Source organism: Oncorhynchus tshawytscha, unplaced genomic scaffold (genome assembly GCF_018296145.1).
Source record: "Oncorhynchus tshawytscha isolate Ot180627B unplaced genomic scaffold, Otsh_v2.0 Un_contig_13034_pilon_pilon, whole genome shotgun sequence".
Lineage (NCBI taxonomy): Eukaryota > Metazoa > Chordata > Actinopteri > Salmoniformes > Salmonidae > Oncorhynchus > Oncorhynchus tshawytscha.
Genome location: NW_024609292.1, coordinates 106,749 through 133,533, shown reverse-complemented (window position 1 = coordinate 133,533; position 26,785 = coordinate 106,749). Strand labels below are relative to the sequence as shown.

Below are 26,785 nucleotides of genomic sequence, written 5' to 3'. Positions count from 1 at the left end.
ATCATCATGATTTCACAAACACACTGTTCATTTAACACCAGGATTGTAGAAGGACAATGGCAAATGTATTTGGTTTATTCTCTCAAACAACCTATAGATTCATCTTCTGTGTCTTAGAATTGTATGGTCATATTGTTATACCAATGTGAACACCAATGCACTGATTCAATATGTTATTCAATAAAACAGATTTTTCTCTAAACTGAATAATCTTCCAGATCATTAGCACTTAAATGTATTTGATGTACTCACAGAGCAGTTCTGGAGGCTTTGACCACTGGTAGCAGCCTCAGAAGACCTTCCTCTGATCTGGAGTATTTCTTCAGGTCAAACACATCCAGCTCCTTTTCTGAAGTCAGCAACACAAAGACCAGAGCTGACCACTGTGCAGGTAAGAGTTCATTACTGGAGACACTTCCTGATCTCAGGTAGCTTTGGATCTCCTCCACTAGAGAATGGTCATTCAGTTCATTCAGACAGTGGAACAAATTGATGCACCTCTCTGTAGATGGACTGTCCCTGATCTTCTCCTTGATGTACTTGACTGTTTCTTCATGGCTCTGTGAGCTGCTTCTTGTCTTTGTCAGTAGACCTCGTAAGTGCTTCTGATTGGACTCCAGTGAGAGGCCCAGAAGGAAGCGGAGGAAAAGGTCCAGGTTTCCCGTCTCACTTTGTAAGGCTTTATCCACAGCGCTCTTGTAGACAGTAACTTCTGGCTTCAGTAGACAATCGTTGCTGGATGTTGTTTGAGGTTCGGCCATTAGATTCTCATTGTTGTTGCTGAATGAAAGGAACACATATACAGCAGCCAGAAACTCCTGAATGCTCAGATGCACGAAGCAGTACACCTTGTCCTGGTACAGCCCACATTCCTCTTTAAAGATCTGTGTGCACAATCCTGAGTACACTGAGGCTTCATTGACATCAATGCCAGACTCTTTCAGGTCTTCTTCATAGAAAATCAGATTGCCATTCACAAGCTGTTGAAAAGCCAGTTTTCCCAGTGACAGAATGCTCTCTTTATTCCAGTCTGGACCTCTCTCTTCTTTCCCAAGATACTTTTCATTCTTCTGTTTGGTATGAAACACCACAAGGTGTGTGTACATCTCAGTCAGAGTCTTGGGCATCTCTTCTCTCTTATGTTTCAGCATGTCTTCAAGGACTGTTGCAGAAATCCAACAGAAGACTGGAATGTGGCACATGATGTGGAGGCTCCTTGATGTCTTTATGTGTGAGATGATTCTGCTGGCCAGGTCCTCATCACTGAATCTCTTCCTGAAGTACTCCTCCTTCTGTGGGTCATTGAACCCTCGTACCTCTGTCACCTGGTCAACACACTCTGAAGGAATCTTATTGGCTGCTGCAGGTCGGGTAGTTATCCAGAGGAGAGCAGAGGGAAGCAGGTTTCCCTTGATGAGATTTGTCAGCAGAACATCCACTGAGGTTGACTCTGTGACGTCACAACAAATCTTGTTGTTCTGGAAGTCTAGGGGCAGTTGGCACTCATCCAGACCATCAAAGATGAACAGAATTTTGTACTTGTCGTAGTTGGAGATTCTTGATTCTTTGGTTTCCATAGAGAAGTGGTTGAGAAGTTCAATCAAAGTGTGTTTTTTCTCTTTCATCAAATTCAGCTCCCGAAAAGGGAATGAAAAAACAAATTGGACATCCTGATTTGCTTTTCCTTCAGCCCAGTCCAGAATGAACTTCTGCACAGAGACTGTTTTTCCAATGCCAGCGACTCCCTTTGTCAGCACAGTTCTGATACGTTTGTCTTGTCCAGTTAAGGGTGTGAAGATGTCATTACATTTGATTGCAGTCTCTGGTCTTGCTTGTTTCCTGGTTGTTGTCTCAATCTGTCTCAGCTCATGTTCATTATTGACCTCTCCTGTTCCACCCTCTGTGATGTAGAGCTCTGTGTAGATCTTATTGAGAAGTGTTGGGTTTCCTTGTTTAGCGATCCCCTCAAATACACATTGAAACTTCTTCTTTAGATGAGATTTGAGTTCCCTTTGGCAAATCACAGCAAGCTCATCTGAATGAAGAAATAACACAGAGGATATTAATATTACATCTGATTGAATGCCTACAGTATTGTTGGACTGTGCTATAATGTTTAAATTGTAATAATGTATTCTCTTACTGTAACTGTCTGTATAAATGTGTACATGTTTTCATTATACATTACACACTGGTGTGACTGATTTATATCATTATTGGTATTATTGATGGTATTATTAATTCTCTCTTGTCTAAATTAATCACCACAACACATCCCTGCTGGTACTGTACTTGATGAGGTCACTAGGTGTTGTGTTAAGTCTGGTACAATGTCATTGAGTTACACGGCTACTTTAGCTGTACTTTAGCTACAGATGTTTGTTGTAAAACAGCATTCATCATGAGGCAGACAGCTCTTACTTTTCTCCAGTGTGTCAGCAAGCTCCTTCTGGTTCATTTTCCTCAGGACGTGCAGTGTGATCTTCAGAGCCCCCTCTCTGGCACTGCTCTCCTGCTTCTCATCTTCAGCATCCACCACTTCCTGCTTCTGACTCTCAAAGCCTTGTGGGAGTTCTGGACTAAGAATCCTCTTGAACATCTTCAGCTCGTTCTTTACAAATGTCGTCATATTCTCTTCAAGCAACTGAAATAAATGAAGTAAATTAGTTAAACAAGAGAATAAATACTTTCTCATTAACACATTAATGAATGATTGACAGATCAACTTTACTGGAGGTAAACAAAAACAAATGTACATAACAGGACCACATACACTGAATATAGAGGCCAGGTCTGTTTGATGACTCTGGGAAGACTGACCACTGAGAATCTCTGACTCTGATCTCTCCTGTTGGTTTCTGTGGACAAAACATCCAAGGAGTGCACACACACGCACGCGCACACACACACACACACACACACACACACACACACACACACACACACACACACACACACACACACACACACACACACACACACACACACACACACACACACACACACACACACACACACACAGGGAGGGAATGTTGTTTTTGTTTAATATTGTTTTAGGACTATGAAAATGGAAAAAAGGATTAGCCTATGGATTTTGAAAACAACTAAAAGAAATTGAAAAATGGGAAAATGGGAGGAGAAATAACTAGAGACAGTGTTGTTTAACTCACAGACCATGACCCATGAGTTCTTCTTACCTTTGTTCAGTAGAAAAGTCTCCCTCTCTAAACTTTATAGGTGTACCCATAGACTGGTCACTCTTCATGGACACACAGCTGGTTACAGGGGAGGCTGGTCTCTCCTGCTTGACTGGGCTTCAACACAACAGAGACAAACATTATGTCTCTCATCTACTCTGAGCTCAGATGGGGAATCATACTGTAAGAAGAGTTTCATTCCAAAACACTATATACAGTTGGGAGAACAAGTATTTGATACACTGCCGATTTTGCAGGTTTTCCTACTTACAAAGCATGTAGAGGTCTGTCATTTTTATCATAGGTACACTTCAACTGTGAGAGACGGAATCTAAAACAAAAATCCAGAAAATCACATTGTATGATTTTTAAGTAATTAATTTTCATTTTAGATTCCGTCTCTCACAGTTGAAGTGTACCTATGATAAAAATGACAGACCTCTACATGCTTTGTAAGTAGGAAAACCTGCAAAATCGGCAGTGTATCAAATACTTGTTCTCCCCACTGTATCCGTTTTCAGAAATGTTGGTACATTGGCTTTGATAGTTTAAAGGACTCTGAACAACAGTGTCCCGATGAGAGAGCACATGTTCTATTCCAGGTGAAATTGTGCATCATTAGCTCATTGTCATGGATTTATCCAAATAAATGTCACTAGAAAACAGCTAAAACAAATGGAACTGCAGCTACTTTGCTGCTATTCTGGCTGCACTCTTTGACGTGACCGTAAGTTATCTGTAGTTGGCTAGATAGAAAGGGATACGAACGTCACCACCCAGTTTGGCAATGGATCATTTAGAACGAACGACTGGGTCTCATCCATAGATACAGAACAAAAAGACTTAACGACTGGGTCTCATCCATAGATACAGAACAAAAAGACTTAACGACTGGGTCTCATCCATAGATACAGAACAAAAAGACTTAACGACTGGCTCTCATCCATAGATACAGAACAAAACGACTTAACTACTGGGTCTCATCCATAGATACAGAACAAAAAGACTTAACGACTGGGTCGCGTCTCTGGCAACCGAACCGATAGAAAGTAACCATGAGCAATCATTTCTGATGAAAACAAATGTGATTGGGATATAGCATTTTGGAAATAAACTCTTCATATGAACAAACTTGTCATCTCACCTTTTAGCTGTGGTGTCATGTTCCCCGAGAGAAAGTCTCATTTTGGAGGCAATCCCCCTTTCTGATCCCCAAATGAGACTCATTTTGGAAATCCCCTCCTTCTCTGAACAAACTTGTCATCTCATTTTGGAGGCAGGGTCCCCCTGTCATGTCTCCCCAGAGAGTCTCATTTTGGAGGCAGGGTCCCCCTCCTCTCTCTCCCCAGAGAGACTCATTTTGGAGGCAGGGTCCCCCTCCTCTCTCTCCCCAGAGAGTCTCATTTTGGAGGCAGGGTCCCCCTCCTCTCTCTCCCCAGAGAGTCTCATTTTGGAGGCAGGGTCCCCCTCCTCTCTCTCCCCAGAGAGACTCATTTTAGAGCACTGACCCCTAAACAGAGATCCAGCATGTTGGTTGTGGTTAACGCAGTGACAAATCATTCTTGAATGTCAATTGTTCTCTTTTATTCATTATCTCTTAGAAATAAAACATTTACTAACAGACACATCGAAACAGTCAGATGATTTAATGCAATCACATGATTATGTAGTTGTGACATCTCTTCTCCATGGTAACTGTCAATAATAATAATAATAAGTCACTGTTTGTTAAGGTAGTTTTAGACAGTGCAGCAACACAAGGCCATGTCTCACACTTATTTGTATTCACTAAAAGTAGGCTATTATCTATCAATCTGTTATTTTCTAAACGAATCTGAAAATGTAGACTGAACGGCTAAAATGGGAATGATTGATCTGAGGGGGAAATAATTTATACATTCAGAAAGATTTTTGCAACAAGTAAGATAATTTATGTTATGTAATGTTGGTTAAAATGTACAGTTGAAGTCAGAAGTTTACATATACCTTAGCCAAATATATTTAAACTCAGTTTTTCACAATTCCTGGCATTTAATCCTAGTAAAAAATCCCTGTTTTAGGTCAGTTAGGATCACTACTTTATGTTAAGAATGTGAAATGTCAGAATAATAGTAGAGAGAATGATTTATTTCAGCTTTTATTTCTTTCATCACATTCCCAGTGGGTCAGAAGTTTACATACACTCAATTAGTGTTTGGTAGCATTGCTTTAAATTGTTTAACTTGAGTCAAATGTTTCGGGTAGCCTTCCACAAGTTTCCCACAATAAGTTGGGGGAATTTTGGCCCATTCCTCTTGACAGAGCTGGTGTAACAGAGTCAGGTTTGTATGGCCTCCTTGCTCGCACACACTTTTTCAGTTCTGCCCACAAATTTTCTATAGGATTGAGGTCAGGGCTTTGTGATGGCCAATCCAAGACCCTACATATGTATGTTTTAATGTACTAGGTGAATAAAGGTGATTGTGATTCTACAAAGGTTGCATCTCTAGATTCCCTTGTTGCTCTGGGGAAATAATGACATGGTTGCCATGGTGATTTAAACTAGGAGTGGTTATCTCCCAACTCTGAAGACATGTCATTTGTTACATTTCAGCCAATTCATGAAGGCAGCTAGAAGGCTGAACCCAGAAGACAACTCTAAATCAACACTTACTGATATTATCCTAAAATCCTTTACTCATATTCTAGTGTTGCTTTATTCAACGGGTGTCAGAAAGCCTATGATATCAATAGAGTAGCAAACAGCAGGGCAGGGAAGCGAACCCAGGTCGATGGTGGGAAAGGCATCGCACCAATAGGGTTAACCCACATGGTGGGAATTGTAATGTGGCTCACACTGCCACCTCCGAACAGGAAGACACCTACTCAGCACCCTCACACGTCCAGGCCGTGCGTTCTGATGACCTTACGGACACCATTCCATTCTGACACCAATGTAGCGAACAGCAGGGCAGGGAAGCAAACCCGGGTTGATCATTTTTTTCTAATGGAATGAAGACTTACATTGAACACCACACATTGGCTGCTACTGCAGACTGAATGATAGAACATCTATTTCCATGTTAAATGTTATTGGATGCCTTTTTTTACATTGTTTTTGATGGTAGGCCACTGGTAGGCCTACGTTGTGATCAAATAGCCTTCTTGGTCTCTGTTAAAACTGTAACTGAGGCGGGTACAGCCTCAGTGTTTACAGTAAACGCACGTCGGAAGTTGTATAGATCACTACACTATAGTAGAACTATGATACAATTACATTTATCATACATTTATCAAATGTAGAATTATGATGAATGAATATTGTATATATTGAATTCACAGGAGGTTGGTGGCTCCTTAATTGGGGAGGACGGGCTTGTGGTAATGGCTGGAGTTGAATAGGTGGAAAGTCCTCCCCTCAGCAGCCTCCACTGATTGAATTTGACATGCTCACGTCCAGTTAGCGCCATTTTGTATGATTAAACTGTCAAGTCATTATATATTTTCCCTTCTGCTGAGAGCACCTTCCTGATGACTAGCGCTCTGTACACTCCTATGGATGAGGGTTTGAGCTGGAATGTGAAGCTAACTGAAGCTAGCTAACTTTAGAAAACCAGTATATCTACTTGCATCATAGTACACCTCTCAGGTTACGTTCAGGTGTCAGCATCAACCAGGCATCAACAACCGAGTCATAGGCCACTACCTGGGTCGTATTCATTAGTTTACACCGCAGCCACAAGTTTTGCAACAAAGCAGAAACTATTTGCTCCAAACGCCGTATTAGGTGACCTAAACGGTTTAAGTTGCCAAACGTTTTGCTACGGTGAGCTCCAATGAATACACACAACCGATTTTGAGGAAGTGTAAGTTGCTGTTAGTCTTTCCACAATATTGAATTGTCTCTCTTTCACACAAAATACCTTCCTGAGTGAAAAGAGTTAACAGTAGATTGGAAAGAGAAAATGATTGTTTGTTGTTTGTTGTGTTTTATTAAGCCTGTTTTGAGAAGACAAGAAGATAGGCCTATGATACAGTAAGAGATCACCCTGGGGAACACAGATGGGCATGGAACCAATCCCTCCCCCATCTAATTTACATCAAATACATTTTAAGGAGAGTAGGACTATTATAACACTCTGTCTACCAAAAATATAAACTATATGAATATACATAACACTATCATCAACTATATGAATACATATAACAATATCATCAACTATATGAATACACATAACACTATCATCAACTATATGAATACACATAATATCATCAACTATATGACTATACATAACAATACCATCAACTATATGAATACACATAACACTATCATCACCTATATGAATACACATAACATCATCAACTATATGAATACACATAACAATACCATCAACTATATGAATACACATAACAATATCATCAACTATATTAATACCCATAACAATCGTCTTACCTTTAATTTCTCTCAACAGAAGCAGAGTCTGGAATGATCATTCGGTCATCGAAAGATACTTCTGTTTGCTCAACTCATTTACATATCAGGTTCTGCCTGTTCTCGTTCTCGTCTCTCTCTCTCTCTCTCTCGTCTCTCTCTCTCTCTCTCTCTCTCTCTCTCTCTCTCTCTCTCTCTCTCTCTCTCTCTCTCTCTCTCTCTCTCTCTCTCTCTCTCTCTCTCTCTCTCTCTCTCTGTTGGATGGACTGGTTACCTTCTGATATACAGGATGTCTGGAGTGTATCAGTCTGGGAGAGAACATATAGGAGATGCTGTTGGATGGACTGGTTACCTTCTGATACACTCCAGACATCCTGTATATCAGTCTGGGAGAGAACATATAGGAGATGTTGTTGGATGGACTGGTTACCTTCTGATACACTCCAAACTGTCTATCCATGAGTCTGGGAGAGAACATATAGGAGATGCTGTTGGATGGACTGGTTACCTTATGATATACTCCAGACATCCTCTCTATCAGTCTGGGAGAGAACATATAGGAGATGCTGTTGGATGGACTGGTTACCTTCTGATACACTCCAGATATCCTCTCTATCAGTCTGGGAGAGAACATATAGGAGATGCTGTTGGATGGACTGGTTACCTTCTGATAAACTCCAGACATCCTCTCTATCAGTCTGGGAGAGAACATATAGGTGATGCTGTTGGATGGACTGGTTACCTTCTGATAAACTCCAGACATCCTCTCTATCAGTCTGGGAGAGAACATATAGGTGATGCTGTTGGATGGACTGGTTACCTGTCGAGGGCGGCAAAGTACGGCCCACGGGCCGTTTCCGGCGCGCCGGGCATATCAATCTGGCCTGGGAGACACCTTTTTTCTCCCCAATTTCTTGGTATCCAATTGGTAGTTATAGTCTTGTCTCATCGCTGCAACTTCCGTACGGACTTGGAAGAGGCGAAGGTCGAGAGCCATGCGTCCTCCGAAACACAACCCAGCCAAGCCACACTGCTTCTTGAGGCAAGCCACACTGCTTCTTGACACAAGCCACACTGCTTCTTGACACAAGCCACACTGCTTCTTGACACAAGCCACACTGCTTCTTGACACAAGCCACACTGCTTCCTGCCCACATAACAGGGAAGTCAGCCACACCAATGTGTCAGAGGAAACAACGTGCACCTGGCGACCGTGTTAGCATGCATGTGCCCGGCACGCCACAGTAGTTGATAGAGCGCAATGGGACAAGAAAATCTGTGCCTGCCAAACCGTCTCCTAACCCGGACGACGCTGGGCCAAACCGTCTCCTCACCCGGACGACGCTGGGCCAAACCGTCTCCTCACCCGGACGACGCTGGGCCAAACCGTCTCCTAACCCGGACGACGCTGGGCCAAACCGTCTCCTAACCCGGACGACGCTGGGCCAAACCGTCTCCTAACCCGGACGACGCTGGGACAAACCGTCTCCTAACCCGGACGACGCTGGGCCAAACCGTCTCCTAACCCGGACGACGCTGGGCCAATTGTGACGCCTGTTGCATGAAAAACTACTTGGAAAAACAATCAGATGCCAAGTTAGAATAGTGGATATTATAATGACAGAATAGTGCATATTATAATGACAGAATAGTGCATATTATAATGATAGAATAGTGGATATTATAATGTAGTGGATATTATAATGACAGAATAGTGGATATTATAATGACAGAATAGCAGATATTATAACGACAGGTTAATGGATATTATAATGACCGAAGAGTGGATATTATAATGACAGAATAGTGGATATTATAATGACAGAATAGTGGATATTATAATGATAGAATAGTGGATATTATAATGACAGAATAGTGCATATTGTAATGACAGAAGAGTGGATATTATAATGATAGAATAGTGGATATTATAATGTAGTGGGTATTATAATGACAGAATAGTGGATATTATAATGACAGAATAGTGGATATTATAATGACAGAATAGTGGATATTATAATGACAGAATAGTGCATATTATAATGACAGAATAGTGGATATTATAATGACAGAATAGTGGATATTATAATGACAGAATAGTGCATATTATAATGACAGAATAGTGGATATTATAATGACAGAATAGTGCATATTATAATGTGAATACTGAATACACAGTATCACTTCCTGAAGCTGCTGGCTGCAACGTAACAAGGGTGTGTATTTACACAGGAGACGTCATTGTAGACAACCAGTAACCTAGCAGGCTGTAACAAAAGAGGATATCACATCACAGGATCTCTTTCCATCTCCCCTGAATGTTTCTGACCTCACAGAGGGTGTTGTACCAGAGATGACAGAGAAAGGAGATTCACTAAAAACACACCACTTCAAAACAGCTACGACCCCATTGAAGTTGACATTTTACACAGTTAAGGTCTGTGTGTGTGTTGTCATAACAGCTTCCTCTTCAACTGAATGAGTCCCATTTCTATTTACTGAACACAACCCCTATTACTGTCCTCATTTACTGTAAATGTACTGTCATATTCTGATCAGTATTAAAACATTTACACCTCTCTTCTTCCATCTATTACTGTACTGTCATATTCTGATCAGTATTAAAACATTTACACCTCTCTTCTTCCATCTATTACTGTACTGTCATATTCTGATCAATATTAAAACATTTACACCTCTCTTCTTCCATCTATTACTGTACTGTCATATTCTGATCAGTATTAAAACATTTACACATCTCTCTTCTTCCATCTATTACTACTTAAAACATTTTTCACCTCTCTTCTTCCATCTATTACTGTACTGTCATATTCTGATCAGTATTAAAACATTTCCATCTCTCTTCTTTCATCTGGTTGATTATCTTTATTAGTCACATCTGTCACATGTACATTTCATTCAGTGGAATTGAGTTTAAATAGAAACATGATTGTTGTGTAAAGAATTTGACAAATAAACATTCTACAGACAACAATATGTACAAACACCAAGAAGCCCAATAGCAACAAGATCAATGATTTCTAAATGAAAACAGTTTTACAAAACAGTGTGGTGATTCATTCTATTAATGACTTACTAATTATGTGATTAATTCTATTAGACTCTAGTTGACAATGTCTGTCAACTTCAATGGTGTTTATTCATGAATATTTACAATCATATGTTTACACACTAGAGAGATGTTCTAAGACTGTCGTACTGAACCACGATGTCATACTGAACCACGATGTCATACTGAACCATGATGTCGTACTGAACCATGACGTCGTACTGAACCATGATGTCGTACTGAACCATGATGTCGTACTGAACCATGATGTCGTACTGAACCATGATGTCGTACTGAACCATGATGTCATACTGAATCATGATGTCATACTGAACCATGATGTCATACTGAACCATGATGTCATACTGAACCATGATGTCATACTGAACCATGATGTCATACTGAACCATGATGTCGTACTGAACCACGATGTCGTACTGAACCACGATGTCATACTGAACCACGATGTCATACTGAACCACGATGTCATACTGAACCACGATGTCATACTAAACCACGATGTCATACTAAACCATGATGTCGTCAACCATGATGTCATACTGAACCATGATGTCATACTGAACCATGATGTCATACTGAACCATGTCATGAACCATGATGTCATACTGAACCATGATGTCATACTGAACCATGATGTCATACTGAACCATGTCATGTCATACTGAATACTGAACCATGATGTCATACTGAACCATGATGAACCATGATGTCATACTGAACCATGATGTCATACTGAACCATGATGTCACTGAACCATGATGTCATACTGAACCATGATGTCGTACTGAACCATGATGTCATACTGAACCATGATGTCATACTGAACCATGATGTCATACTGAACCATGATGTCATACTGAACCATGATGTCATACTGAACCATGATGTCATACTGAACCATGATGTCATACTGAACCATGATGTCATACTGAACCATGATGTCGTATTGAACCATGAACCATGATGTCATACTGAACCATGATGTCGTAACCATGAACCAACCATGATGTCATACTGAACCATGATGTCATACTGAACCATGATGTCATACTGAACCATGATGTCATACTGATGATCATACTGAACCACATACTGATGTCATACTGAACCACGATGAACCACGATCACTAACCACGATGTCGTACTGAACCACGATGTCATACTGAACCACGATGTCATACTGAACCACGATGTCATACTAAACCACGATGTCATACTAAACCACGATGTCATACTAAACCATGATTAAAGGGAAACGCCATGTTGTTTTTTTATTCTGTGTTTGTATTTATTGTGGATCCCCATCAGCTGCCAAGGCAGCATCTCTTCTTCCTGGGGTCCAGCAAAATTAAGGCAGTTTATACCATTTTAAAAACATTACAATCCCCGGGACAGACAGCAGCACTCACAGCAACTAAGCCCAACAGTGCTGCAAGATCCAACATAAAATTAAAGTATGTAAAAACACGGTCAGCTTTACAAAAACAATAAACCTCTCGTTCAGCTTTCAGCTCCCAACAACAAACAGAAGTCGCGCTCAGATAACGTCAGCAGGTCCAAGTTGTGTTTCACACAGGGACCTCGTGACACAGGGACACTGAGGAGTCATAAACCAGAAACCCTGGATAGAGGGGCTCAGTGAATGTGGTGTGATATGTGTACAGGTGGGTCAGTGAGTCAGAGGAGACTCTGTAGAAGGACAGAGTGCCGGCTGGCCAGTCCAGATACACTCCTACTCTGTGGGAGCTGGAGGGGGGGACGGCTATGAGAGTGGTATTATTATTGTGCCAGGCCGTATAAAGGTTGTCAGAGCAGACCAGACTCCAGGACTTGTCATTCCATCCAATCAGACTGTCCTCACCCTCTCCTCTCCTGCTGATTCCTTTATATGTCACTCCTATAACAGCCCTTCTCCCACTCCACTCTACCTCCCAGTAACAGCACCCAGTCAGACCCTCTCTACACAGCACCTGCTTCCTGTAGTCAAATCTCTCTGGGTGATTAGGATATGGCTGATCCTCTCTCCCACGTGTCACCTTTCTGTTCTCCTCAGACAGAGAGAGGAGACTGTTTACTGTGTTTGGGTCCAGTGTGAGATCACAGACATCTGATGGATGAAACCAGACACAATATTAGAAATCAAAAGGAGAAGTTAAGGTAACTTGAGACTTGTTGAATGATCATATGTTATACTGTATGGTATTATAAAACACACTTATTCACATTAATTACACACATACTCAAACACCTGTACGCATTGATGAACACACACACACATGCTGGACACATGATGTCATACTGAACCATGATGTCGTACTGAACCATGATGTCATACACACACACACACACACACACACACACACACACACACACACACACACACACACACACACACACACACACCTTCATGTATGCATGCATGAACTCACACACATTGCTACTGTAACACAAACATGCCACACACATACACAGACACACACATTGTCAAAGCAACACTTTCTAAACATTGGTGTCCCTGATTTCTGCTTCTGTAGAACTACAGCTGATATTTAATATGACCAAGTAATTAATGATGGTGGTCTTCGACTTTGACTTAACTTGAATTAAGACTTATTCTTAGTTATATTCTTCACAGCAGTCAACACTCACATTTTCTAAGCCCAGGTTTCATTGCGTACTCTCCACCATGTTCCACACTGTAGTGGTAAGCAGAAGAACAGACAGTGATTGAGTGATACACGTCAACTCACACACGTACACAAGTACACACACACACGCACACGCACATGCACACACACGGATAAACACACACAGTCAGCATATAATTTTGTCCAAGTTGTGATAAGAATGTTTGTCTTAACTGGCCTGATAAGTCAAACATGTCTGATATGAACATTGACATAAAACCTCTACACACTTGAGTTTCTCCAGTCTGCAGTGTGGATCCTCCAGTCTAGCAGAGAGCAGTCTGACTCCTGAGTCTCCTGGGTGATTGTAGCTCAGGTCCAGCTCTCTCAGGTGTGAGGGGTTTGACATCAGAGCTGAGACCAGAGAAGCACAGCCTTCCTCTGTGACTAGACAGCCTGACAGCCTGCAAAGAGTCAAATCATATTAAAACCACACTGCTATTCTTTGGTGGTGAAATTGGAGTGGTAGCATATATTTTTAAACCTGCCATATCTATTCATAAATGAATGAATGTGTATTAGAGTAGTCAGAAGTATAGTATTTGGTCCCATATTCTTTGAACGCGATGACAACATCAAGCCTGTGACTGTCATGATTGAGAAAGATCATGAATTAATCACTAATAATAAAGAGTGAGAGAGTAACAGAGGCTACAACAAAACATACTAACCTCTCACCATTAACCTCAAATAAAAAGTGACATTCTGTACTGTCACCTAATATTAAACGTTTTATCTCAAATCTAAATAGCTGGAGTATAGAATACATTTGAAAACTGTAAGCTTCACTGTCCAAACACATATGATGTGGACTATGTGTGTCTGGTAAACACATATGTGGACTATGTGTGTCTGGTAAACACATATGATGTGGACTATGTGTGCCTGGTAAACACATATGATGTGGACTATGTGTGCCTGGTAAACACATATGTGGACTATGTGTGTCTGGTAAACACATATGTGGACTATGTGTCTGGTAAACACATATGATGTGGACTATGTGCCTGGTAAACACATATGATGTGGACTATGTGTCTGGTAAACACATATGATGTGGACTATGTGTCTGGTAAACACATATGATGTGGACTATGTGTCTGGTAAACACATATGATGTGGACTATGTGTCTGGTAAACACATATGATGTGGACTATGTGTCTGGTAAACACATATGATGTGGACTATGTGTCTGGTAAACACATATGATGTGGACTATGTGTGTCTGGTAAACACATATGTGGACTATGTGTGTCTGGTACACATATGATGTGGACTATGTGTGTCTGGTAAACACATATGTGGACTATGTGTGTCTGGTAAACATATGATGTATGTGCCTGATGATGTGGACTATGTGTGTCTGGTAAACACATATGATGTGGACTATGTGTACCTGGTAAACACATATGATGTGGACTATGTGTACCTGGTAAACACATATGATGTGGACTATGTGTGTCTGGTAAACACATATGATGTGGACTATGTGTGTCTGGTAAACACATATGATGTGGACTATGTGTGTCTGGTAAACACATATGATGTGGACTATGTGCCTGGTAAACATATATGATGTGGACTATGTGTCTGGTAAACACATATGATGTGGACTATGTGTGTCTGGTAAACATATATGATGTGGACTATGTGCCTGGTAAACACATATGATGTGGACTATGTGCCTGGTAAACACATATGATGTGGACTATGTGTCTGGTAAACATATATGATGTGGACTATGTGCCTGGTAAACATATATGATGTGGACTATGTGTCTGGTAAACATATATGATGTGGACTATGTGTCTGGTAAACATATATGATGTGGACTATGTGTCTGGTAAACACATATGATGTGGACTATGTGTCTGGTAAACATATATGATGTGGACTATGTGCCTGGTAAACACATATGATGTGGACTATGTGCCTGGTAAACACATGTGGATCTGGTGAACAGTTATCACTTGTTGACCAACTACAGGAATACTGACCTCAGAGTCTCCAGTTTACAGTGGGGATTCCCCAGTCCAGCAGAGAGCAGCTTCACTCCTGAATCCTTCAGGTCATTGTTACTCAGGTCCAGCTCTCTCAGGTGTGAGGGGTTTGACCTCAGAGCTGAGACCAAGGAAGCACAGCCTTTGTCCGTGACTCCACAGCCTGACAGCCTGCAAAGAGTCAAATCATATTTAAACCACAGTGCTATTCTTTGGTGGTGAAAATAGTGGCAGTATATTTTTTTCAAACATATTCAGAAATATCAGTGTCCTGAAAAGCTGCCATATCTATTCATAAATTAATGAATGTATCATTATTAGAAATGATCATAACATTGCTTGAAGAGAGAAATATGTATAGTACAAATATTTGAGTAGACTGACCGGACCAGTTTAAAAAACAGTATCAGTCAAAAGACAGACAGTGAGGTATCAGATTTAGATTGTATTGAGTATACAGTCCACATCGTATCTATTTTGACAGTGAAGCTAACCATTTAAATGTGTCTCTATACTCCAGAATTTTGGATTTGAGATGCCAGTATACTCAAATGTTCATACAAACCATATTTCTCTCTAGAAGCAATATTATGATCATTTATAATAATGATACATTAATTTAGATCATATGAGATCTGAGATCATATATTTTATGAGATCATATATTTTATATGGTGCCAGTATATCATGTTCTATTTATCTATTTGAGGGTATTTTTATACATACAGTATCTGTTTCACCGTTTAGAAAAATACAAGCAACTTCATGTATCTCGTGACCCTATTTGAAGAAGTCATAAGTATTCTGACTAATTAAATGATAGTGTATTAAAGAAGTCAAAAGTATGGTATTTGGTCCCATATTCCTTGCCGACAATGACTACAACAAGCTTGTCACTGCCATGATTGAAGAAAGATCATGAATGAATCACTAATAATAAAGAGTGTGAGAGTTACAGAGGCTTAATTTAGTTACAACTAAGTTTGTTAATTTGTGTTTTTAAAAAGGTTCTAGAAGCGAAGAAGCAGGGTGTTCCATGATGTCATATCCTGTGTTTAATCGATTGGTTGCTTACTGTGTAATCTGCATTGCCATTGGCTAGTTATGACTGGTTAATCACTTTGTTTTTGTCATGATTTGAAATGTACTAACCTCTCACCATTAACCTCTAATTAAAAGGTGGCATGTACTGTAGCCTAACATGAAACATTGTATCTCAAATCCAAAATGCTGGAGTATAGCACCAAATTTAAAACTGTAAACTTCACTGTCAAAACACATATGGTGTTGGTAAACACATGTGGATCTGGTGAACAGTTATCACTTGTTGACCAACTACAGGAATACTGACCTCAGAGTCTCCAGTTTACAGTGGGGATTCCCCAGTCCAGCAGAGAGCAGCTTCACTCCTGAATCCTTCAGGTCATTGTTACTCAGATCCAGCTCTCTCAGGTGTGAGGGGTTTGACCTCAGAGCTGAGACCAGAGAATCACAGCCTTCCTCTGTGACTCCACAGCCTGACAGCCTGATAAAGAGATCATCATGATTTCACAAACACACTGTTCATTTAACACCAGGATTGTAGAAGGACAATGGCAAATGTATTTGGTTTATTCTCTCAAACAACATATAGATTCATCTTCTGTCTCCTAGAATTGTATGGTCATATTGTTATACCAATGTGAACACCAATGCACTGATTCAATATATTATTCAATAATACAGATTTTTCTCTAAACTTAATATTTCTTCCTGATGATTAGTATTTAAATGTAATTTGATGTACTCACAGAGCAGCTCTGGAGGCTTTGACCACTGGCAGCAGCCTCAGAAGACCTTCCTCTGATCTGGAGTATTTCTTCAGGTCAAACACATCCAGCTCCTTTTCTGAAGTCAGCAACACAAAGACCAGAGCTGACCACTGTGCAGGTAAGAGTTCATTACTGGAGACACTTCCTGATCTCAGGTAGCTTTGGATCTCCTCCACTAGAGAATGGTCATTCAGTTCATTCAGACAGTGGAACAGATTGATGCACCTCTCTGTAGATGGACTGTCCCTGATCTTCTCCTTGATGTACTTGACTGTTTCTTCATGGCTCTGTGAGCTGCTTCTTGTCTTTGTCAGTAGACCTCGTAAGTGCTTCTGATTGGACTCCAGTGAGAGGCCCAGAAGGAAGCGGAGGAAAAGGTCCAGGTTTCCCGTCTCACTTTGTAAGGCTTCATCCACAGCACTCTTGTAGACAGTAACTTCTGGCTTCAGTAGACAATCGTTGCTGGATGTTGTTTGAGGTTCGGCCATTAGATTCTCATTGTTGTTGCTGAATGAGAGGAACACATATACAGCAGCCAGAAACTCCTGAATGCTCAGATGCACGAAGCAGTACACCTTGTCCTGGTACAGCCCACATTCCTCTTTAAAGAGCTGTGTGCACAATCCTGAGTACACTGAGGCTTCATTGACATCAATGCCAGACTCTTTCAGGTCTTCTTCATAGAAAATCAGATTGCCATTCACAAGCTGTTGAAAAGCTAGTTTTCCCAGTGACAGAATGCTCTCTTTATTCCAGTGTGGACCTGTCTCTTCTTTCCCAATATACTTTTCATTCTTCTGTTTGATATGAAACTCCACAAGGTGTGTGTACATCTCAGTCAGAGTCTTGGGCATCTCTTCTCTCTTATGTTTCAGAATGTGTTCAAGGACTGTTGCAGAAATCCAACAGAAGACTGGAATGTGGCACATGATGTGGAGGCTCCTTGATGTCTTTATGTGTGAGATGATTCTGCTGGCCAGGTCCTCATCACTGAATCTGTTCCTGAAGTAATCCTCCCTCTGTGGGTCATTAAACCCTCGTACCTCTGTCACCTGGTCAACACACTCTGAAGGGATCTTATTGGCTGCTGCAGGTCGGGTAGTTATCCAGAGGAGAGCAGAGGGAAGCAGGTTTCCCTTGATGAGATTTGTCAGCAGAACATCCACTGAGGTTGACTTGGTGACGTCACAACAGATCTTGTTCTTCTGGAAGTCTAGGGGCAGTCGGCACTCATCCAGACCATCAAATATGAACAGAACTTTGTATTTGTCATAGTTGGAGATTCTTGATTCTTTGGTTTCCATTGAGAAGTGGTTGAGAAGTTCAATCAAAGTGTGTTTTTTCTCTTTCATCAAATTCAGCTCCCGAAAAGGGAATGAAAATACAAATTGGACATCCTGATTTGCTTTTCCTTCAGCCCAGTCCAGAATGAACTTCTGCACAGAAACTGTTTTTCCAATGCCAGCGACTCCCTTTGTCAGCACAGTTCTGATACGTTTGTCTTGTCCACTTAAGGGTTTGAAGATGTTGTTACATTTGATTGCAGTCTCTGGTCTTGCTTGTTTCCTGGTTGTTGTCTCAATCTGTCTCAGCTCATGTTCATTATTGACCTCTCCTGTTCCACCCTCTGTGATGTAGAGCTCTGTGTAGATCTTATTGAGAAGTGTTGGGTTTCCTTGTTTAGCGATCCCCTCAAATACACATTGAAACTTCTTCTTTAGATTAGATTTCAGTTCACGTTGGCAAATCATAGCAAGCTCATCTGAATCTAGAAATTACACAGAAAATATAAATATTTTGTCTGTTTTAATGCGTCTGTTTTAATACAGTATTGTAGGACTGTGTTAGAAAGTTGTACATAATAATAATTGATAACTGCCTGTATAAATGCTGTAAATGAGAATGTGTTCAGTCAACTTGCCTGGTAAAACAACAAATCATTTTTTGTTTTTTTAAACTCTCGCTCTCCCTGTACTTTAGCTTCAGCTTTTAATGTGTGTTATAAAACAGCATTCATCATGAGCTCTTACTTTTCTCCAGTGTGTCAGCAAGCTCCTTCTGGTTCATTTTCCTCAGGACGTGCAGTGTGATCTTCAGAGCCCCTTCTCTGGCACTGCTCTCCTGCTTCTCATCTTCAGCATCCACCACTTCCTGCTTCTGACTCTCAAAGCCTTGTGGGAGTTCTGGACTAAGAATCCTCTTGAACGTCTTCAGCTCGTTCTTCACAAATGTGATAATATTTTCTTCAAGCAACTGAAATAGGTTAAGTAAATAATTTAAGCAAGATAAATGCTTTCTCATTAACACACAAATGAATGATTGACAGATCAACTTTACTGGAGGTAAACAAAAACAAATGTACATAACAGGACCACATACACTGAATATAGAGGCCAGGTCTGTTTGATGACTCTGGGAAGACTGACCACTGAGAATCTCTGACTCTGATCTCTCCTGTTGGTTTCTGTGGACAAACATCCAAGGAGTGCACACACACACACAGGGAGGGAATGTTTAATATTATTTTAGGAAAATGGAAAAAAGGATTTGCCTATGGATTATGAAAACAACAAACAGAAATGTGAAAATGGGAGAGGAGAAATGACTAGAGACAGTGTTGTTTAACTCACTGACCAGGACCCATGAGTTCTTCTTACCTTTGTTCAGTAGAAAAGTCTCCCTCTCTAAACATTATAGGTATATCCATAGACTGGTCACTCTTCATGGACACACAGCTGGGTACAGGGGAGGCTGGTCTCTCCTGCTGGATTGGTCTTCAACACAACAGAGACAAACATTACGTCTCTCATCTACTCTGAGCTCAGATGGGGAAACAGAAGAGTTTCATTCCAAAATCGCTATACAGTGCATTCGGAAAGGGTCTGAATACTTATGTAAATGTGATATTTCAGTTTTTTTAAATAAATTTGCAAACATTTCTTCAACTGTTTTTGCTTTGTCATTATGGGGTATTGTGTGTAGATTGTTGAGAGAGAAAAAACAACAATTGAATCCATTTTTGAAGAAGGCAGTAATGTAACAAAATGTGGAAAACGTCAAGGTGTCTGAATACTTTTCAAATGCACTATATATCCATTTTCAGAAATGTTGGTAAATTTGCTTTTTGTTAAAGTAAAATATGAATGAGATTGGTGTGTTTTTTCACTATCTTGCCATGGCATGGGGTTGTTCAATGACAGACATGTGTTTGTTTAAAATCTATTACTTGATTGTTTCATTTCAGAGACAAATATTCCATTTTTTTTGCTAAATGCTAAAAATCTGCCTCACTCTTAGAGAAATAAATAGTACTTATTTTTCCAACAATTGTTTACAGACAGATTATTTAACTCACCTCCAATTGATTCAAATGATGTCAATTAGCCTATCAGAAGCTTCTAAAGCCATGACATCATTTTCTGGAATTTTCCAAGTTGTTTAAAGGCACAGTCAACTTAGTGTATGTAAACTTCTGACCTACTGGAATGGTGATACAGTGAATTATAAGTGAAATAATCTGTCTGTAAACAATTGTTGGAAAAATGACTTGTGTCATGCACAAAGTAGATGTCCTAACCGACTTGCCAAAACTATAGTTTGTTAACAAGAAATTTGTGGAGTGGTTGAAAAACTAGTTTTAATGACTCCAACTTCAACTATATCTGTCAACACAGTCATAAACATGATGTATAATCCTGTAATTTGATTCTGGTCCACGATTGCAAAAATATATTCTAATGTGTCTCTCCATGGAAAATAATTGCCCAGGCCTGTCATAGACTCTCAGGCTCCAGTTGTGGGGGATGGGGAGAGGAGTGGAGTGTACTGCTTGGGGTTGTGAGGTGCTGATAACAGTCACCCGCAAAGAATTCGTAACAGAGCTGTTTCCCAAAACCATCGTTATTAATGATGCAGTTGAAAATGCTCATAATCTAACGCCTGCCTCAGACAACTCGTACAACAGCTGAGTGAGTCTTTAAATGTTTTTAAGCCCTCCCTCGTCACTTTATACACAGAAGATCTCTGCTAACCATAGAATCACATGGTTTATCCAGACTAAAGTATCTACAACATAATTACATTCCTTCTGTAGGTTAAGACCTGTGAGGACTAAAGTAAACCAAATAAAATGAGAAGATATATATATCAGTCCATAGTTTGTACACATCTGCTCATTCCAGTTTATTTGACTATTTTTGTGGAATAATAGTGAATAATAGTGAAGACATCAAAACTATGAAATAGCACATATGGAATCATGTAGTAACCAAAAAAAGTCATAAACAAATCAAAATACATTGTTCAAAGTAGTCACCCTTTGCCTTAATGACAGCTTTGCACATTCTTGGCATTCTCTCAACCAGCTTCACCTGGAAAGCTTTTCCAATAGTCTAAAACTAAAAGCAGCACTTGATGGCATAGATCAGAACCCCAGAGTACTACATAAGGATGGAGATCCCATTTGACCATTTGACTTGATGACAGCTTTGCACACTCTTGGCATTCTCTCAAGTTCCCACATATGCTGAGCACTTTTTGGCTGCTTTTCCTTTACTCTGTGATCCAACCCATCCCAAACCATCTCAATTTGGTTGAGGTCGGGTGATTTGTGGAGGCCAGATCATCTGATGTAGCACTCCATCACCCTCCTTTTTGGTCAAATAGCCCTTACACAGCCTGGAGTTGTGTTGGGTCATTGTCCTGTTGAAAAACACACGGCGGTTGGAACCAAAAACCTAATACTTGGCCTCATCAGACCAAAGGACAGATTTCCACCGGTCTAATATCCATTGCTCGTGTTTGTGTGCCCAAGCAAATCTCTTCTTCCTATTGGTGTCCTTTAGTAGTGGTTTCTTTGCAGCAATTTGACTATGAAGGCCTGATTCATGTTGTCTCCTCTGAACAGTTGATGTTGAGATGCGTCTGTTACTTGAACTCTATGAAGCATTTATTTGGGCTACAATCTGAGGCTGGTTACTCTAATGAACTTATCCTCTGCAGCAGAGGTAACTCTGGGTCTTGCTTTCCTGTGGTGGTCCTCATGAGAGCCAGTTTCATTATAGCGCTTGATGGTTGTTGCGACTGCACTTGAAGAAATGTTCAATAGCCTAGTTAATCAGTAGATGACTTTGAACACAGCATCTATGTTCTGCTCAGTCTGGCAGTGACCCAGAACTATCAGAGGCTCTCTCTTGTGGCTGCTGCTGATAACTGCATGTAAGTTGTTGTTCTACATCATAATAATCATGTCTGCATAGCACTTTGGCTTCATTTTGGCAGATCAACTCAGGTTGTTGCCCAGCGGCAAATCAGATGGAGCTTTGGCAGGCGTTGGACCTACGGCCGAAAAGTGTTCGGTTTGAATCCCGGGCCAGTAGCTGGAAAATACGGACGGAATTGATTTGACCACTGGAGGGCTGCTGTGTTCACATCCTCAAAACAATCCCCTTTTGTTGGGCCATTGAGCAAGGCCCTTAACCCCACAACATGCTCTCCATCCAGGGGAGCTGCACTGAGGTTGAACCTGTGGTCGTCTCAACTGTATGTGTGAGGTCTGCTGTTTGGGGGTTGAGAACGGAGCAGAAGACACATTGCTGTTGTTTGCTGTAACTAATGAACACAGTTGTACTGTACTGTATTGTATTGTACTGTATTGTACTGTACTGTACTGTACTGTACTGTATTGTATTGTACTGTATTGTACTGTACTGTACTGTATTGTATTGTATGTATTGTATTGTATTGTACTGTACTGTATTGTATTGTACTGTATTGTATTGTACTGTACTGTATTGTATTGTACTGTACTGTACTGTATTGTATTGTACTGTATTGTATTGTACTGTACTGTACTTGTACTGTACTGTATTGTATTGTACTGTACTGTATTGTATTGTACTGTATTGTACTGTATTGTATTGTATTGTATTGTATTGTATTGTACTGTATTGTACTGTATTGTATTGTATTGTACTGTATTGTACTGTATTGTATTGTACTGTATTGTATTGTATTGTACTGTACTGTATTGTATTGTACTGTACTGTATTGTACTGTATTGTATTGTACTGTACTGTATTGTACTGTACTGTATTGTATTGTATTGTATTGTACTGTATTGTACTGTATTGTATTGTATTGTACTGTATTGTACTGTACTTGTATTGTACTGTACTGTACTTGTATTGTACTGTATTGTACTGTATTGTATTGTACTGTATTGTATTGTATTGTATTGTATTGTACTGTACTGTACTGTACTATTGTAATGTATTGTATTGTATTGTATTGTACTGTATTGTATTGTATTGTACTGTACTGTATTGTACTGTACTGTACTGTATTGTATTGTATTGTATTGTATTGTATTGTACTGTATTGTATTGTATTGTACTGTATTGTACTGTATTGTATTGTATTGTACTGTATTGTATTGTACTGTATTGTACTGTATTGTATTGTATTGTACTGTATTGTATTGTATTGTACTGTATTGTATTGTATTGTACTGTATTGTATTGTATTGTATTGTATTGTACTGTATTGTAAAGAAGTCAGCCAGAGTTGGGCCATCGTTCAAACAAAGAGATGTCTCCCTGGACAACAGTGTGTTTACATATAATGAAGATCAATTCTACCCCCCAATACTTTTATTACAGTAATTACATTTTATTTATATAATAATAATACATTTAACTCATTACATTTAGGATAGATAGTACTCTGACATCTATAGTGTTTACAGTAATGACTATTACCCCCCCATTACATTGTGGATAGATAGTACTCTGACATCTATAGTGTTTACAGTAATGACTATTACCCCCTATTACATTGTGGATAGATAGTACTCTGACATCTATAGTGTTTACAGTAATGACTATTACCCCCTATTACATTGTGGATAGATAGTACTCTGACATCTATAGTGTTTACAGTAATGACTATTACCCCCCTATTACATTGTGGATAGATAGTACTCTGACATCTATAGTGTTTACAGTAATGACTATTACCCCCCTATTACATTGTGGATAGATAGTACTCTGACATCTATAGTGTTTACAGTAATGACTATTACCCCCCCATTACATTGTGGATAGATAGTACTCTGACATCTATAGTGTTTACAGTAATGACTATTACCAACCCATTACATTGTGGATAGATAGTACTCTGACATCTATAGCGTTTACAGTAATGACATCTATAGTGTTTACAGTAATGACTATTACCCCCCCATTACATTGTGGATAGATAGTACTCTGACATCTATAGTGTTTACAGTAATGACTATTACCAACCCATTACATTGTGGATAGATAGTACTCTGACATCTATAGCGTTTACAGTAATGACATCTATAGTGTTTACAGTAATGACTATTACCAACCCATTACATTGTAGATAGATAGTACTCTGACATCTATAGCATTTACAGTAATGACATCTATAGTGTTTACAGTAATGACTATTACCAACCCATTACATTGTGGATAGATAGTACTCTGACATCTATAGCATTTACAGTAATGACATCTATAGTGTTTACAGTAATGACTATTACCCCCCTATTACATTGTGGATAGATAGTACTCTGACATCTATAGTGTTTACAGTAATGACTATTACCAACCCATTACATTGTGGATAGATAGTACTCTGACATCTATAGCGTTTACAGTAATGACATCTATAGTGTTTACAGTAATGACTATTACCAACCCATTACATTGTGGATAGAGAGTACTCTGACATCTATAGCATTTACAGTAATGACATCTATAGTGTTTACAGTAATGACTATTACCCCCCCCATTACATTCTGGATCGATAGTACTCTGACATCTATAATGTTTACAGTAATGACTATTACCCCCCCATTACATTGTGGATCGATAGTACTCTGACATCTATAATGTTTACAGTAATGACTATTACCCCCCCATTACATTGTGGATAGATAGTACTCTGACATCTATAATGTTTACAGTAATGGCATCTATAATGTTTACAGTAATAACATCTATAATGTTTACAGTAATAACATCTATAATGTTTACAGTAATAACATCTATAATGTTTACAGTAATAACATCTATAATGTTTACAGTAATGACTATTACCCATCATGAGCTATTTTAATCCCGCCCCTCTGCTCCTCTCAGCCCAGTCCACCTGTCTCTGTAGAACATCCTCTTTTGATTTCCACCTGACATATATTATTCAACTGTGTTGTGAGTCTTACATAGATTTTAACCTTTCTAGTCTCATAGTTTCCACAGACTAAGTTAAAGATACAGATTTTTCAAACGAGTATTATTCTATTGCTGATTGACTGACTATGTCTTTCCAAACCCCCCAGCACTGCTATTTCTAAAGATCATTTTAAACTAATAGTGACTTTTCAACCGTTCCTATTTCCCTGTAAATTATATTCTTAGCTAAAAACTATAAATTATATTCTTAGCTAAAAACTATAAATTATATTCTTAGCTAAAAACTATAAATTATATTCTTAGCTAAAAACTATAAATTATATTCTTAGCTAAAAACTATAAATTATATTCTTAGCTAAAAACTATAAATTATATTCTTAGCTAAAAACTATAAATTATATTCTTAGCTAAAAACTATAAATTATATTCTTAGCTAAAAATGTTACTCTTTAATAGTAGGAGCCATAATTCATAAATGGCACCATGCAGGGTTCTATATGGAACCATTTTGGTTCAGTGAAGAAGAACCTCTAGAGTTCTGATCAAAGAACCCTATAAAAGGGATTCTACATAGAACTTTCAGTGATTCCGTATATTAAGCAAGATAGAACCCTGTTTGGTTTAAACAGGAGAGAAGAGTGTGTTGATAAAACGGTTTATATTGTCAGAATTCAGCTTGTAACAACGATCAGAATTAGTAAAAACAATAAGGTTATGCATACCAACATACTAGGCAATAATTAACAGGAGGCAAAATGATGCGTGTGTGGGTGTGTGTGTGAGGGGGGGGTGCGTGCGCGTGCGTGTGTGTGTGTGAGCGTGCGTGTGTGTGTGGGTGTTTGTGTGTGTGTGTGTGCGTGTGAGTGTGCGTGTGTGTGTGTGTGTGTGCTGGTGAGACAACCACATATCACAGTCAAATATACAGGATACAAACATTTCATTCCAGCTATATAGCATTTTGAAAAACAAAAATTCATCCACAATTCTATGAATTAAATTCTTAGAACAACAGTGTTTTACAGACACATGAACGTACCCATAAGAAATCATTTCTGATGAAAAATGACGATGTGAAATATAACGTTTTAGAAATAAACTCTTTATGAGTTCTTAAACAACATTATCATCTCACCTCTTTGCTTTGGTGTCATGTTCCCCAGAGAGACTCATTTTAGAGGCGGGGACCCCCTCCTCTCTCTCCCCAGAGAGACTCATTTCAGAGACAGGATCCCCCTCCTCTTTCTCCCCAGAGAGACTCATTTCAGAGACAGGATCCCCCTCCTCTTTCTCCCCAGAGAGACTCATTTTAGAGACAGGATCCCCCTCCTCTTTCTCCCCAGAGAGATTCATTTTAGAGACAGGATCCCC

At 39.5% G+C, this 26,785-nt stretch overlaps 2 protein-coding genes across 3 annotated transcripts; both read right to left on the bottom strand.

Moving 5' to 3' along the window:
• Positions 1-233: 233 nt before the first annotated feature.
• LOC121844544 (NLR family CARD domain-containing protein 3-like) lies at positions 234-4,652 on the bottom strand. The gene is made up of 6 exons (XM_042314775.1): positions 4,500-4,652; positions 4,342-4,367; positions 3,198-3,314; positions 2,774-2,858; positions 2,422-2,644; positions 234-2,035 (listed from the first exon to the last, which is right to left on the bottom strand). The coding sequence occupies exons 1-6, from the start codon at positions 4,644-4,646 to the stop codon at positions 249-251; spliced, it is 2,385 nt and encodes a 794-aa protein (XP_042170709.1). The 5' UTR covers positions 4,647-4,652; the 3' UTR covers positions 234-248.
• A 7,601-nt stretch (positions 4,653-12,253) lies between these two features.
• On the bottom strand, positions 12,254-26,646 carry LOC121838711 (NLR family CARD domain-containing protein 3-like). Of its 2 annotated transcripts, XM_042314773.1 has the most exons (10): positions 26,550-26,646; positions 19,856-19,972; positions 19,578-19,662; positions 19,229-19,451; positions 17,178-18,966; positions 16,739-16,912; positions 15,385-15,558; positions 13,617-13,790; positions 13,349-13,395; positions 12,254-12,806 (listed from the first exon to the last, which is right to left on the bottom strand). In XM_042314773.1, the coding sequence occupies exons 1-10, from the start codon at positions 26,630-26,632 to the stop codon at positions 12,268-12,270; spliced, it is 3,405 nt and encodes a 1,134-aa protein (XP_042170707.1). In that variant the 5' UTR covers positions 26,633-26,646; the 3' UTR covers positions 12,254-12,267. The 2 variants fall into 2 exon arrangements, with proteins under 2 accessions (XP_042170707.1, XP_042170708.1); XM_042314774.1 differs by lacking the exons at positions 15,385-15,558; positions 16,739-16,912.
• Between the last annotated feature and the right edge of the window lie 139 nt (positions 26,647-26,785).

Bases quoted from the DNA above. Each gene is read 5' to 3' on its own strand.
- LOC121838711 (XM_042314773.1), bottom strand. From the start codon at position 26,632: ATGAGTCTCTCTGGGGAGAGAGAGGAGGGGGTCCCCGCCTCTAAAATG. The intron at 13,396-13,616 runs GTGTGTAGAGGT...TTACCACTACAG, and splicing joins TGCAGACTGGAGAAACTCAA to TGTGGAACATGGTGGAGAGT. The intron at 12,807-13,348 runs GTGAGTGTTGAC...TTCATCCATCAG, and splicing joins GAAACCTGGGCTTAGAAAAT to ATGTCTGTGATCTCACACTG.
- LOC121844544 (XM_042314775.1), bottom strand. From the start codon at position 4,646: ATGAGACTCTCTGGGGAGAGAGAGGAGGGGGACCCTGCCTCCAAAATG. The intron at 4,368-4,499 runs GGGGAGACATGA...AGACTTTCTCTC, and splicing joins CCTCCAAAATGAGACTCTCT to GGGGAACATGACACCACAGC. The intron at 2,036-2,421 runs GTAAGAGCTGTC...TTCTTCATTCAG, and splicing joins TGCTGACACACTGGAGAAAA to ATGAGCTTGCTGTGATTTGC.